Source organism: Hyalella azteca, unplaced genomic scaffold (assembly GCF_000764305.2).
Source record: "Hyalella azteca isolate HAZT.00-mixed unplaced genomic scaffold, Hazt_2.0.2 contig8468, whole genome shotgun sequence".
In the NCBI taxonomy this organism is placed as follows: domain Eukaryota; kingdom Metazoa; phylum Arthropoda; class Malacostraca; order Amphipoda; family Hyalellidae; genus Hyalella; species Hyalella azteca.
Genome location: NW_025938560.1, coordinates 9829 through 25125, shown reverse-complemented (window position 1 = coordinate 25125; position 15297 = coordinate 9829). Strand labels below are relative to the sequence as shown.

Below are 15297 nucleotides of genomic sequence, written 5' to 3'. Positions count from 1 at the left end.
GAAGAACGAAACTCGAGTTCACCCTTAAAGTTTCACCTGCTAAAAGTTCAAAGTGGCTCTATGAATGGTTTCATCCGTAATCGCTTGCACCAACAATGAATTTGACCTTCAACCAACAAACTCTATAGGTATGTGGTTCAGGCACACTACCTGAATAAGGTTCACAATAACGTCGGTATGATATCACTTACGAAACAATTTTGATAAAGAATATCTTGAAACAAGTAAACTTATTTTGACATGAGCGGCGCATTTGTATGGAACATTGGCATATAGATTTGTATAGTTATTCTTTTACATTGAATTCAGATTGATAATATATTTTAATATTTATACCCAGGACATCTCGTTGGCTCAAACTTAATGAATTTTGGAAGCTGATACACCAAGACTAAAACTAAGTTATGCAAACTAAGCTCTTAAATATTTATTTTTATTATTAGTAATATATACATAACATTATTTTTATAATAAACAAATTAGAGTAGATTAATTATCAAATGTCTAGTCCAATACTCTGAGAAAAAAGTTTGGCTTGTTGCGTTGAATGCTCATCAAGTGTGTGGTAGTCATGGCAACGCGTAGCGCTGGGAGACGCTGTGTTGTCATGGTAACGACGCTCGAGACTTCAATGTTGACCAAATTCATTCGCGCTAACGAGGTGAGTTGCTGGTGATAAGGAGACTGGAAATTGGGTTAAATCTCCAGATAGGTGAGTGGCTAGTGCTAATGGAGCTGAAAATTTCAATAGACGACAAAATGGGTGAGATCCGAGGGTTATATTTAGGCTATGATACTGTAGCTTCTTCATCCAATAATTGTTGCTAAGCTGAGGATTGAGGTGATCATGGGAAGGAGATTGTAATAAGTCCAGAGCGGGGTAAGTGGTTGTGTTAGATGAAAATTGTGAATTTATCCCTGACGAGGTGAGTGGCTGGTGTTTAGGTAGCTTGACATTGTGAATAATTCCTTGGCGAAGAAAGTCGCTGGTGTTACGATCGAAGTATATGATTACAAAATTAGTGGCTGATATTTCAGATTTCAGATTAAATTTCAAAAATTCATCTTTATTCAAATTTTTTCAAGTGGTGTAGTCTGGGCACGAGTTTAAAATGATTTGATTTTAAATAGTAAACATTGTAAGAGGAAGAGCATGCAACTAGGAGCCTTACATGAGCCAAGTAAGACATGCCATAGGCTCATGATAGCACACCCGAACATAAGAGTTTTATTTTTGACTGCGCATGCGCAGTTATGCAGCACCAGACCACCCAGGAAGCCGTGCTCGTGAGCATCGCCTCGAGTTGCTCAGTGACCTCAAGTTGCTCAGTGACCTCATCCACCCAGACGACCTCAGAGCGACGTGAGGGCGTGAGACGAGCCTCCGTCACGGCCGTTCATGTAACCAGGAGGTCGTCGTCCTCTGCTTCGTCCCTGGCGTCGTCTGCTGGAGTCGCACGTCAGTTAAGCTTGTCTGCCGTAGCTTGTCTTTTAGGACAGATGTATCATGTAGGTTATAACATACAGGGGTTTGACAAAAAAATATAACTCAGTACTCACTGCAATGAGTGACAAAGAGCGCATTTTCTCGTCGACGAAAACGTGGTCACGGACGGACAGGCGGACGGACGGACATGACGAGCACAATAGCGCCTTTTTCCATAAATGAGAAAATGCGCTAATAAGGGAAACACCTGAGAAATCCACAAAATTTATTTTAGTATGGTGTTAAAAGTTCACCTTTTGCGGCAATTACTGCCTCAATTCAGGTATTGATTCACACAAATTGTGAATTTTTCTAAAGAATTTTAACCCATTCTTCAGTTAAAACTAGCTCCAGCTCTTTTGAAAACGATGGCGGCGGGAATCGACTACTGGCTTGCATCTCTGAAATCTACCATAAGTGTTCGATAATATTCAGGTCTGGTGATTGTCGTGTCGAAATGACATGCTCAGCCTCAATTAGAATTTAGAATACCCTCGTGCCATTTTTTGACAATTCCATCTGTATGGAACGGGACTTTTTCATCTTGAAAGATGGCGTTCCCCTCCGTAAGCAGTACTTGAACCATTGAATGAACTTTGTCCTTCAAAACTCCTAAATAGTAACGGCTGTTGCTTCTTCCGTGAAGAGAATTCATTGGTGCGCCGTCCGGATTCACAAGAAATAGCATCCCAGATCATCACAGATTCCCCGCACTGTTTTACGGTTGGGAGCAGGCAGTCGGGATTAGGCTCTTTCGGCTGAATCCAAACTTAAACTCGGACAGAGGTTTAAATAAGGCAAACGATAAAATTTATAACCCAGTGATTGTCTTCTAAACATTAGGTCATGTATCTTCATGTTGTTATAATATAAGTTTTGGATGATGTTAATTAATAACACACTGTTAGAAAAATGACCGTTAACGGTATTACCAGCGTTTCAGTGACCGGTCGGCACGTGAAGAGAAACACCGTGTCGCCGTTTTTATTCTAGTTTAACACTAGAAATCCGTAAAACATATGATAAAAACGGCGAAACAATTTATTTTCACGGGGTCACCGGCCACTAGAATGCCAGTGGGACCGTTTTTTCACCGTTTTTTTTTTTTCTAACAGTGCAACGCTCTCAGCATTGGTGATTACTCGGGAGAACTCCTTATTTTTTATGCTCGTGAATTTTTTCGATAGTTTGACCTCTTGCTAATTTTCATTGTGATTTTTGAAGTGTTTTTTATTGCATGTGCTCAAGATGCTTTAGCGTTTCTGTTAATTCTTTAAAACTTTCTTTATCGTTGGCAAATGTGTAGAGGCTTGACTTCAGCAGAGGCTTCACAACATTGTTGTCGCGTCGATGCGGACGTTTGCGGATGATTTCATGTTTGCTGACACATTTTCTCATTTGTCCGCGTTACGCTATGAGGACCTCCGTTCACACTGTCTGAGCGTATCCATTAAGTTGTAGTTATCAAAAATCCGACAAACTTTTAAAGGTGGGGAATAAAAATAGAATTAGGTTTAGGATAATTACTTCCCTTATATTATTGAAATTCCTTCGATTAAACAAGTGCAGGTGACAGCATGACCTGCTCTTCAAATACAGCGAATTCCAGAAGCACATAAAAACGAAAGTAACACACGGCTGTGTATTGTGCAGCGTGCAGTGGTATCTCCTAGCTTAATCCAGAGTAATCTTGTTAAGTATACCAAGAACTCGATTGCTTCGCCTTTCTCAGTGGGCGTACGCAGAGAATTGTGCGCGAAGTGTGTGCGACGCTCAGCTTGCGGTCAGAAGTGAAACAAGTGACTATAGCTTAATAGAGGCTCCTGAGCTTGGCAGAAGTTCTAATAGAAATTAAGGGATTAATTTCACTCTACTGAATATTAAAACGAGTGTTCAATTAAATATCAGGGACCGAAGTCTTTTATGATGGATAAATTAGATTGTGTCTAACATTATCTTAAAGATTCGTTAAGAGGACTGTGGGTCACGATATAGTTTACTAATAATTTAATTAATGTTAAAAAGTTGATCCACCATAAGTTCCTTATTTTTTTGTTATTAATGTAAAAATAGTTAGGCAAATGTTAAAAATAAACCTCTCAACGTTCAGAAAAAAAATAGATACAAATAATAACCAGAAAGATAATGCAGACACAAAAGAAACGTGGTAAACGTCTTCGAATCTTATTTTTCGTTCAATCAATAATTTGTCTTTCGAGGGCTGTCAGGACACTCTCCAAGGCAGCCCTCGATCGAATTTTAGTTTCAGCAGACACCGAACATCAACTTCTTCATAGAATAACTCTACTAGAGACATTATGTGGATGAATATGATTCATTATTGCCATATTTTGTTTGCCACAGTAGGTCAGCACTTGTTAGCCCGAGAACAAGGTTGAACGCGGCCATCCAGCCGAGTTCAACCTTGTTCTCGGGCTAACAAGTGCTGACCTACTGTGGCAAACAAAATATGGCAATAATGAATCATATTCATCCACATAATGTCTCTAGTAGAGTTATTCTATGAAGAAGTTGATGTTCGGTGTCTGCTGAAACTAAAATTCGATCGAGGGCTGCCCATCCAGATGTCCATTTCTATGAGTTGCAAATGATTACCGATCGGCTTTATAACACACCATTAACCGGGGGCGTCATAATTAAGGTTTCAATTACAGGGGGGCAAAGGCTCCTAGAGACGTACAGGTTCTATTTCACAAACATTTTAAATATTTTATACAGTGCAAAAACAAACACAAAGAGTACGGTTTAAAGCATTAAAATGTACTGTTATTGTTTAAAGCATTAACAACATATTCAGAGCACATTATATATACGAGTTCGTTGTCATTCGTCGTAAAAAAAATTAATACAGGCATGGAGCACAGCGGGTCGTCGTCTGGCACTTCGACCCAGCACGGGTCTCCAAGTCGGCCAGGAGCGTCTCCTAGCGTAACAAACGATCAGGAAACTCATGTCCATAAAGAGTAAGTCGTCTTCAAATGGTTTCTAGTAAACCTTTTAATATTTGACTGTTTTAGTTTGCATTGTAAACTTTGAGTTCGTTGTAATTCTAACAGAGTTCTCAATCTAGGCTGCATGCAAAGACGCGGTAGAACACAAAAATAAATTGTTCTGCATTTATCATAGTACGAGGTAATGATGATTGATGAAAAGATCCCGATTCATTACCTCTAAATTAATTAATGCCATATTTAATATATAAACTTTGTCAAACTTATATGAGACATTCTTTCTCGCGAAAGCTGTCAAGACTACATCGTACCACCGCTGCTGGTCGACTTTTTCCCGCCTGCCACTGAAATGTTCATCAGCGTACACGCTCCTGTTGCTGACTTCTTAACGGGGATAACCGACGCACACGCTGACGTCAGGAAACACGCCAATGTCGAAGAAATACAACCAAAAATAATCGAAATTGATGCTAAAGATAACTTTAATCAGGTTCCGGACACATGTGACAAACCAACTCTGGAAATGAAGCAACTGAAAACGTTGGACACGACCGACCCAACTCGGGCCAAGCTGCACAGGACTCCGACGTTTAGTCACACCGAACATTTCATCTTAGAAGCGCGTAACGATTTCCACGAGTCGTCTTTCAAGTCTGATAAAATTGTAAGCACTTAACTGTTTGATTTTTTACTAGGAGGTAACAGAGTGATTCTTGAAATATTCCCTAGGAATTAGTAACTATTCTCCTTATATTGTCACCAATATAGAAGTGTCAATAAAATTGTCATGCGTTCAGTTACAAATGAACTGACTTGAAACTACTGCCTATTATTTTTAATGAAGCATTTCATTGAGAATGATTTAGGTATTTCGCTGCTTCCAGGACGGCATGATGAGGTACAATCCAGCCACAGAAAACTGGACCGAACCTGCGCTTCTCGTTCATAAGGTGCATGAGCTTCGTCAACGTTAAATGTTTTAAAAAGTTCGAAGATATCTTTCAATGAGAACTGGTAATACTGGTTCAAAATTACAGTCATTATATCTTTTAAACTTAAAAAGATGGATTTTCCTATTTGATATATTCGATCGGACTTACAAAATTGAAAATGTTCTCACCCTTTTTCTTCTTCTTATGGTGAAGTAATGGTAAAAATTACTTTTATTTAATTAGTCAATTGGCATATACAGACGGACTTAACCAGCCTCGAATTTGACTTGTTAAATCCGTGGCAAATAGAATCGATTCACTGCGTCTATATTTCCTGTATCCATTCACTGCGTCTATATTTCGTGTNTCTTATACACATCTAGATGTGTATAAGAGACAGTATCCATTCACTGCCTCTATATTTCCTGTATCCATTCACTGCCTTTGCATTCCCTGTATCCATTCACTGCGTCTATATTTCCTGTATCCATTCACTGCCTCTACATTCACTGTATTCATTCACTGCGTCTATATTTCCTGTATCCATTCACTCCCTCTACATTCCCTGTATCCATTCACTGCGTCTATATTTCCCGTACCCAATCACTGCGTCTATATTTCCTGTCTGGTAATTTGGTCTGGTAATTCAATACCTTTCACTGCGTTTATATTTCCCGTACCCATTCACTGCCTCTATATTCCTTGTATCCATTCACTGCGTCTATATTTCCTCTCTCACTGCCTGCTGTTAAACAGGCTCAACGAGACACAGAAGAAGCCCTGCGCAGCGACCTGGCTGCCATCACCGTCAAGTGTCGTCGCCTGGAGGAGGAAGTTCGGGAGTCGCGCGCTGGGTCATCTGAGCGCGGCGTGCAGGTGGCGGAGCTGTCCAGGCAGCTGGACGCCCACCGTCAGGAGCACGCGAGGCAGGCGGCCACCATCATCTCCCTCAGGAGTCGTCTGCAGGTCGGGGCTCTGTCTCTTCACTTGTGTGTCTATTCACTTTCGATGGAACTGTTTTAGGATGATCTGAATAATTCCTTGGAATGATTCGGGATTTCCACTTTGATTGCACCTGCTTCTTATACGTACATCCTCAACAATAAAAATTGTTCATACTAAATGAGTAAGCAGTACTATTTTCTTACTTACAATTTTGCGCATCCTATGGCTAATATTTAAAATCTATTGACATATGATTCAACAGAACATATTTGATCTGCACCATCAAACAGTATGTAGCATGTATTTGATGCCATGAACCTGACTGAGTTTCACAAATGGTTCTGGTAGCATTAGAAAAACCTCAGACTAAAACCTAAAACAATTGTGAATAAAAGTAACATGAATCAAGCCCAGTAAAATAAATCAAGTCGAGCACAGTAAAATGAATCAAGTCGAGCCCAGTAAAATAATCAAGTCAAGCCCAGTAAAATAAATCAAGTCGAGCCCAGTAAAATACATCAATAACCAAGTCAAGTAAGCTAAATTTTGTCTGCCACGTGAACCAGGAAGCCGAGGACGCGATGGCTAGTCTGCAGGCGAGTCTGCATCGCGCTGAGCTCAGCGCTGCAGCGCTCACCCGCGACAACCGCAGACACGCGCAGAGGATTGCAGAGCTCGAGGACAGACTCAGGTATAATGCGGGTACTGTTAACTAAACTTAGTCATCTGTGTTACCAGACAGAAATTGGCATGTAGAATCCGAAAATTTGACAGACTCAAGTGAGTTATGCAGACCAAAACATTGTCTTGTGACCCCTACATTGTCTTGCTGACAATCCTGTATTGATGACCACAACGCGTCTTGCTGAAGACAATACTGTCCTGAGCACTCATGAGACACTTGAGTCACAGAGAAATCAATATGAAATTGTAATTTACATTTTATTATTGAGCTGTGCCTCTCAATGCATCTCCAAACAATCATCTCCAACTGTCAACATCATCGTGCTTGACAATATCTAGCATCGCTGTACTTCGCACGTGTATGAGGAGTTCGGCAAGATGCTCAGCTACCCTAGAAGTGATTTTTTACACTAGGAGTGCTTCTTTACAAAGACGGGAGTTGGCAACGCTACGATAGCATCCTACGATCTTCATGTTCCGTTAGTGTAATCGTGCATAGGCATAGAAGATGTTTCTGTAAATAATTCCTACAGAAGGATTTATCGAAAGGATTACAAGCATACTTAAAGCGATCATTAAGAAGAGATTATTAATAAATATTATGCATAATAGTATCCTACAATCTTCATCTTTCGTAAGTGTAATCGTGCATAGGCGTATAATATGTTTTTGTAAATAATTCTTACATCAAAAGGACTTTTCGAGTGGGTTTCAAGCATACTTAAAGCGCTCATTAAGAAGACATTGTTAATAAGTTTTATGCTATCTGATATGAGTCGGTAATTAGTATTAGCTATAAATAAAATTTCCATGTCTTTCGAATGAAAGTTTATTTGAAACTGGAGCAAATCTGGGAAATACTAGTTTGGGGCATCGACAGAGTGGCAGCTCAATGAAAATATTATTTAAATTCATTACAAAAAAATATCGAAAACTTCTACATATTTTTCTATTTTTAAATGTTCTTTAATTTAAAAAAGGTACAACTTTAATTGGATTTCGGTAAAATACAAATTTTTAGCTTTTACTCATGGTTGTAAAATAAAAAAAGTAAAAATTTCTTCCGAAATGCAGTTAAAAGTTGCAGCACATAAATATATATTCGCCCCCTTTGATGGCTGAGCGCTGCAGTTCCAGACACTCTCGCACACCTGCGACGTAGAGCAGAACCACGACTTGAAATGCATTTTAATTTTTTCGATTTCGGTGAATTGATAGATTTCATGTTATATACGATATGTGAAGGCTTAAGCTGTTTTTTTTTTATTTGAATAGCCAATTAACAATAAAAGACCTTACGTTTATCTAAATTTCTTATGGTATTTCGCGTAAGTTGTCATGGGCTGCTGAGCGCTTATCATGGGTTGTTTTATGAGTCTACGGGATTTAAATAAATTATTTCATTTACTATTGGCAAATATTTACAAATTAATCCAAGGGCAGTTAAAGTTTAAGTGCAGTTTAAGCCCCTATTACTAAGTAACTGGAATATTGTGAGTAAATACTCACAATATTCCAGTGGAATACTCACAATATTCCAGTTACTTAGTAATAGGGGCTTAAACTGCATGCTCGGTCTAAATGTTCAGATATTTTCACTCCTGCACTGATGAACGGAGCGTATTTATTGTTAATGATTTTTGATGATAATCTACTCATGAGATTCATGATAAAAACTTATGATGAAAAATTTCTAGTCACTTGGAACCTCAGCTGGTGAAGAAGCTACTAAAAATATGATAGTAATGGCTTGAATTTTAATTCTGAAATTACAATGCCATGTTTAATTTCATCAGTTATTACATAGAGAGCTTAATAATATTAATAACTTAGCGTGGCCTGAAGAACTTGGTGTCATGTAGTCTACAAGCAGCGAGTTCCCTGCAGAACCTCAACAACTAGCACAAAAAAAAATATTTTCCCTAATCTGCAGTACAATTGACTCAGTTTTCTGTATCAAAGTTTCTCATAATTACAGTAACATTCCCTATATTTTTAACTTTAATATTTGCACTGCCATAATTTAACTCTCCGGCTGCAGGGTGCAGCTGGAGGAGCGTGAGGGAGCTGAGCAGCGAGGGGAGGCGAGTCAAAAGAGGCTGGGGGAGCTCGTAGCGTCCCTCACTTCCTTGCTGGGCATCCCCAAGGCGTCGACCACCACGCCTCTCCTCTCTGACGCCATCGTCAGCAGACTCACCGACCTCCTCAAGGTCGGAGCTACTAATGATTTGTCGAGTGGACCATCATTTATACTTGTATCATTTTCCTACAATTTCTCTCAGTTCGATTATATGTTTTTTTTATAAAAGTTGCTACCGTATTATAATATCTGCTCTAACTTTAGTGTTTTAATTTACAATTTAAATATACGATTAATGCGAACACAATTTTCATTCAAATATATGATTCAGAACTCTCGTTATAGTGTTCAGGAAGCAGATAACAAAAAGAATAATAGCTTAAACACTTGCCACATTTTAAAAACATTTATTATGACCAGCAGTGATGCTTGCTCTATTTACAGACGCGAGATATTTCTAGTGACTAGATAAAAATTGGATTCTTATCTGGAATAAATATTAGATAGAACATTAAATAAGATTGAATATTTGAAATATATGCATTTTCTAATTAGCTAATCTTGCCAACTCAGTTGCGAACGCTCTAAATGAAATATTAAATTTAGCATTCTTTTAATATTAGTAATTAGCATTCGTGGTCACCGTCAAGAAATCTTTATATGTAATTCTTCCAAGCTTCTCGAAAATATTGATATAATTGTTTTGCCCTCCTTCAGGAGTTAGGCGTCCTGCGTGTGGGCAAGGCGGAGCTGGAGGAGTCACTGCAGCAGCAGGCGGCAGCAGCTGAGGGCGCCCGACAGACGGTCACAAGACTCCTGCAGCAGCTTGACGACGAGAGACGTAGTCTGATCTGCGTCAGGGACGAGCGAGAGGTTCTCAGGAAGGTGTGGCTCTCTGGAAAGTATGGCTCTCAGGAAGTCTTGTGGCTCTCAGGTACTGTGAAGCACTGTGAAGCCCTAACCAAGTACTGTGAACACATTGCCAATACAAGTTTGCGGCTCAGGAAGGTACTTGTGGCTCTCAGGAAGGTGTGGCTCTCTGAAGAAGGTGTGGAACGGCGTTTCTTATTTATTCGGAGCTATATACAGAATCCTGTTCGTAATGACTGCATCTTTTATTCAACTCTATATTAATTCTAGGCAATTGACAAATTTTCAGTTCGGTGCCTGTACATCGAAACATCTTCATATTACGGCCTAATCTCAGGAGCGAGTGTTAATAGCGATTGGTATATTCCATTTCAACAATTTAGAACCTAGGAATATTCTATGTTGTTTCTATTTTTCTCGGTAATTGTGGTTTTTATATGTGGTATTGTTATTATAAAGTGGAGACTCGAAAACGGTTCTATATACCTATTGTGTTAGGATTTTAATCTGGAATTTGATATCTTGACTGATTAAAATAGAGGAAATGAGCATGATAGATACGGTTCAGGAATTCAAATTAAAACTTTTTTTATGAATTTGTGGCGAACATCCCAGGAGCAGAACAACTTCTGAGCCGCTGTCGCCTTCTGCTCAGAATTTACCTGCAAAATCAAAAATATCGATTAAAAATTTTTGCCGCTTGCATTATTCATGAAGGACTTTTTTAAATGAATTATTTATATGCTCGAATCGCAAATTGACCAACTATTTGAGAACAATACATAAATGGCGAATAAGTTGACTACATTTTCATATAACACTTTTTTAGAGATCATTCAGATTCACTAACAGAGTAGAGAGCGATCACATTTAAGCGGTTGTGATTAAAATCTAAATTGGAAAATGAACGGACCTCGTAACGTAAAGACCTGTCGGTTAAGAATTTCAGTTGGATAATAATTATAAGAGGTAAATAATGAACAGGTTTTCACTTCAAATGCAAAACGATTCCATGTTCTAAAAATCGGAAGCGCCAGAAGGGAGAATTATGATACAAAAATCGCTCTCAAACTCAAGTACGTCGCACAGTTCAGCGTGTACTCGCACAACAGAATGCGACGGATTGGCAAGCAAATTTCCAGCATGATAATTCCTTCTCCCTTGGTCGGCCAATTTTTTACGTGTAAATTCAGTGTTATAATCTATTTTTATCGCTGAAAATTTTGAACTGATGATGAAACTGGTCTGCGAAACATTTTCAATGATAATATCATGGTGAATTTTCTTGGCGCTTTCTTAGCTTCAAATTCTTACTTTATTAATTGTACTAAAGATGAGCGTCCTGAAAAATAGTTATAGCCTACGAAATAGAAATCTAATCATTACAACGAATCGGATTTTGAATGGAAATAAATACAAAATAAGAACAACCTGGAGAATAGTTATGGTCTACGAAATTGAAATCATTACCATTCCATTGAATCGGATTATGAATGGAAATAAAATGCACACTGCTAACTCACAGTGGCGTATGAAACAAATAATATAGCATAACCTGCTATAAATAGAACTCCATCATCGCTAATCATCACATTAGTTAACATTTGAACATCGGCAGAGTGAAGACGAGCTGCGCCTGCGCATGAGAGGCAGCGAAGAAGAGGTCGTCAGTCTGCGTGAGCGCGTGCACAGCACCAGCAGCAGCCTCAGCCGCACTCTGGAGGACCTGCACGCTACTGAGGCTAAACTGCATCAGGCTAGAGGTGACTAGCATGAGCCAGAGTCAGGCTAGAGGTGACTAGCATGAGCCAGAGTCAGGCTAGAGGTGACTAGCATGAGCCTGGGTCAGGCTAGAGGTGACTAACATGAGCCAGAGTCAGGGTAGGGGTGACTAGCATGAGCCAGAGTCAGGCTAGAGCTAACTAGCATGAGCCTGGGTCAGGCTAGAGTTGACTAACATGAGCCAGAGTCAGGGTAGGGGTGACTAGCATGAGCCAGAGTCAGGCTAGAAGTGACTAACATGAGCCAGAGTCAGGCTAGAGGTGACTATAGCATGAGCCAGAGTCAGGCTAGAGGTGACTAGCATGAGCCAGAGTCAGGCTAGAGGTGACTAGAGTCAGGCTAGAGGTGACTAGCATGAGCCAGAGTCAGGCTAGAGGTGACTAGCATGAGCCAGAGTCAGGCTAGAGGTGACTAGCATGAGCCAGAGTCAGGCTATAGGTGACTAGGATGCTCATACTTCTGCATGCTGCGGTAGTAATTGATTTCTTAAAGTAAAAATATTTTTAATCGGGCAAATAGTCTGCGCCCTTCAACGAAGAATATGTCAGTCGTTGCAGATATGAACTTTCAAATTCGCCGTATAATTAAAAAATATAACTCAGTACTCACTGCAGTGAGTGACAGAGAGCGCATTTTCTCGTCGACGAAAACGTGAAGTCACGGACGAACAGACAGGTAGACAGATGGACGGACAGACGGACGGACAGACGGACGGACAGACGGACATGGCGTAGCACAATAGTGCATTTTTTTCCATAAACGAGAAAATGCGCTAAAAATGACGGGATTAAATTACATATACGAACATTTTTATTTCCTGAGACGAGTGCGTTGTGGTGGAACACCGTCGACAGCAGGCGGAGGTGGAGTGGAAGGGAGTCCTGAACACCATAGCCTCCTTGCTCTCCACCAGCACCACCACCGCTGCTGAGGGCGCAAGGGTGGCACCAGCTCCTGACGACATCGTGCAGGCGCTGCAGACGAGGGTGGCGACAGCGAGGGAGATGTTCGAGGTGCTGTCCTGATTCCCTAACAAAATTTAGAGTCGCCCCAGCTTCTGGTACTCCAAATCAGAAGCTGACGCGTCTGTAACCCTAACAAAATTTAGAGTCGCCCCAGCTTCTGGTACTCCAAATCAGAAGCTGACGCGTCTGTAAATTTTCACTGGGTTATTGTAATGTTTAAGATTTTCACATTTGCACACTTTTACGCATTTCTGACAAGTTTTTCATTTTTGCGATGAAACTGGAACTTTATTCACGTAGTAACAGTTTTTTAATTAACAGCAATTCACTGACGTGGTTGATGAATTTTGTACCTACGAAATAATTCATGAAATTTCAGGAATATTAATTGTGGGATTTTTATTTTTTTTATATTTTTTACCTATTCAATATTGATTTCTGACAAGTTAGCAATTTTAGTGATGAAACTGGAAGATAATTTTAATTTACGGGAAATTGCTTTTTATTAACACAGGCGAACGAGCGGCTGAAGCACCGAGCAGCGAACCTAGAGGACCAGGTGAGTGTGCAGACGGAGCTCTACGAAGCCGCCTGCAGGCGGGCGCACAAGGCGGAAGAGGACAACAGGACGCTGCAGGCGAGAGTGAGGACCCTAGAGGCCGACCTCGGGGCGTCGGAGCAGGCGAGGGAAGAGTGTGCTACAGGCAACGAAAAGGTGAGAGACATGACTCTGGTTCATGATTAATTAAAAAAAGGAAATGAGAAGAAAATAATACGTAAGATATGAAAGTTAGTTTGAAAACGTAAGATACGCAAGTCAGTTTGAAAATAATATTTAATTGTAACTTTCTGACAATTTAGCAAGAGATTGTACAAATAAGATGCGATTGAAAAAAGGCTTAGAGATGACATTATTTTATATCGATAATATATCTTTAGCATTACCGAGATTCGCGAAGCAACTAAATTAAATAATAAAAGTATAATTAATAGAATTGTGCCGTATACATACATCGGCTTTCGCGATACTATACTATTCTATACTGTAATGTGTAGACTATGATCATTCATTGCAAGAAATTCGAAAGCAATTATATTATCAGTGTCGATTTCTACAGGCCTTTAAGTTTCATATGAGCCTTCTAACAAGTTTAGCGCTAATGAATTGAGTGAAATTCCAATAATAATGAAGTTATTATTATAGTTATATTGATAATGAAGTTATAATAATAATAATGAACAGAACGGGCGTTTGCTGAGCCGCGTGATGACAGCGCTCGGTCTTGAAGGCCTCGAGAACGAGGCTCGGTTTGATGCAGACCTCATCGTGTGCCGCGCGCAGCAGCTTGCCAAGCTCGAGGGCGACAAAATAGTGGACAAAGTAACCTCTTACACTAAGTGATATTGTGATAATCTATGTTTAGCATAATCTAGTTGATACTCTTGTTCATAATAATCTAATTTATGTTCACGGCCATACTAATAATGTTTATGTTCATTTTCAAATATAATTAAGTTTATGTTCATGTTCAGAGTAAGTGAGTAACCAAGTTTATTTTATGAGTCTATGATTCTCCTCGTTGCCTTCAAGTGTATAAGTCGAGCCAGATTGATCCTGTAAAGAAAGGGTTTACAGCGTTGATGTGGACGCGATGGCGTGTGAATGTTCAGAGCCAATTCAAAACTATTTCGGAGTGCGAAATGAAGCATTCACCATAAGTATTCTTCGTAAATGATACCCATTGCCTGCTGTAAACTGTTGGTATACCCTTGAACTTAATTTGCAGACAACGACAGTGTACCAGCTGCAGCGGAAGGTGAAAAGTCTCCGTGAAGCGGTAGACAGGAAGGAGCTTCACCTCGACATGCTCAGGAGGAAGTTAGCGCTCAACGAGGAGGCCACAAAGGCGGCCAAGAGCGTGGAGGACGAGAAGGAAGACCTCTTGGTCAGGTGAGAAGTGCTCCATGGCTTGCGGTGTATTAGTGATTGTAGATTTTCTGCACCAAGAAATTTTTAGAACTTTTTCGACAAATAATGTTGAACTTTATAAAGGAAATTTTCGGTTAACTTACGACTAGTTATTTGATAATAGATGTTTATTTTATTTTCCTCACTATAATGATGAATACGCGATGAATATACCTACAGATACAGACGGCAATGTCGGGCTCTGGAACGCGTCACTAATTATTATTCTCGAAATATTCCACTGATATTGGTACATTTGCACCAATTAAATATTTTGTCAGATTTAACTTTCCTGCGTTTTGTGCTGCTTTAAATTTATTTATCTTGCACCGATAGTTGATATTTAAACCGTCAAGAATTTGAAAGCAAAGAAGACACCAGAGAAATTCATCATATCTTAGGTCGGATTCATCATATCATATATCTGATTCATCATATCTTAGACATGATGAGTTTAATTGGCGTCTTTCGAGCGACAAATTTTGGTGAACTTGCGCTTCAAGTAGACTAAAGATACAAAATATATACACGAGTTTACTTGGCGTCTTCCACGCTACTAAATTTGAATGAATTTGCTCTCCGTTCAGACTAAAGATACTAAAGACATACATA

The 15297-nt window shown here is 39.6% G+C and overlaps 1 protein-coding gene across 1 annotated transcript; it reads left to right on the top strand.

Annotated features, from left to right (window-relative positions):
• Positions 1-4807: 4807 nt before the first annotated feature.
• On the top strand, positions 4808-14671 carry LOC108671778 (coiled-coil domain-containing protein 170-like). Its single transcript, XM_047881651.1, has 11 exons — positions 4808-5122; positions 5343-5408; positions 6147-6356; positions 6902-7026; positions 9061-9229; positions 9817-9984; positions 11588-11732; positions 12574-12764; positions 13231-13431; positions 13960-14097; positions 14504-14671. Exons 1-11 carry the CDS (start codon positions 4808-4810, stop codon positions 14669-14671), a joined length of 1896 nt encoding a protein of 631 aa, XP_047737607.1.
• Positions 14672-15297: the final 626 nt, after the last annotated feature.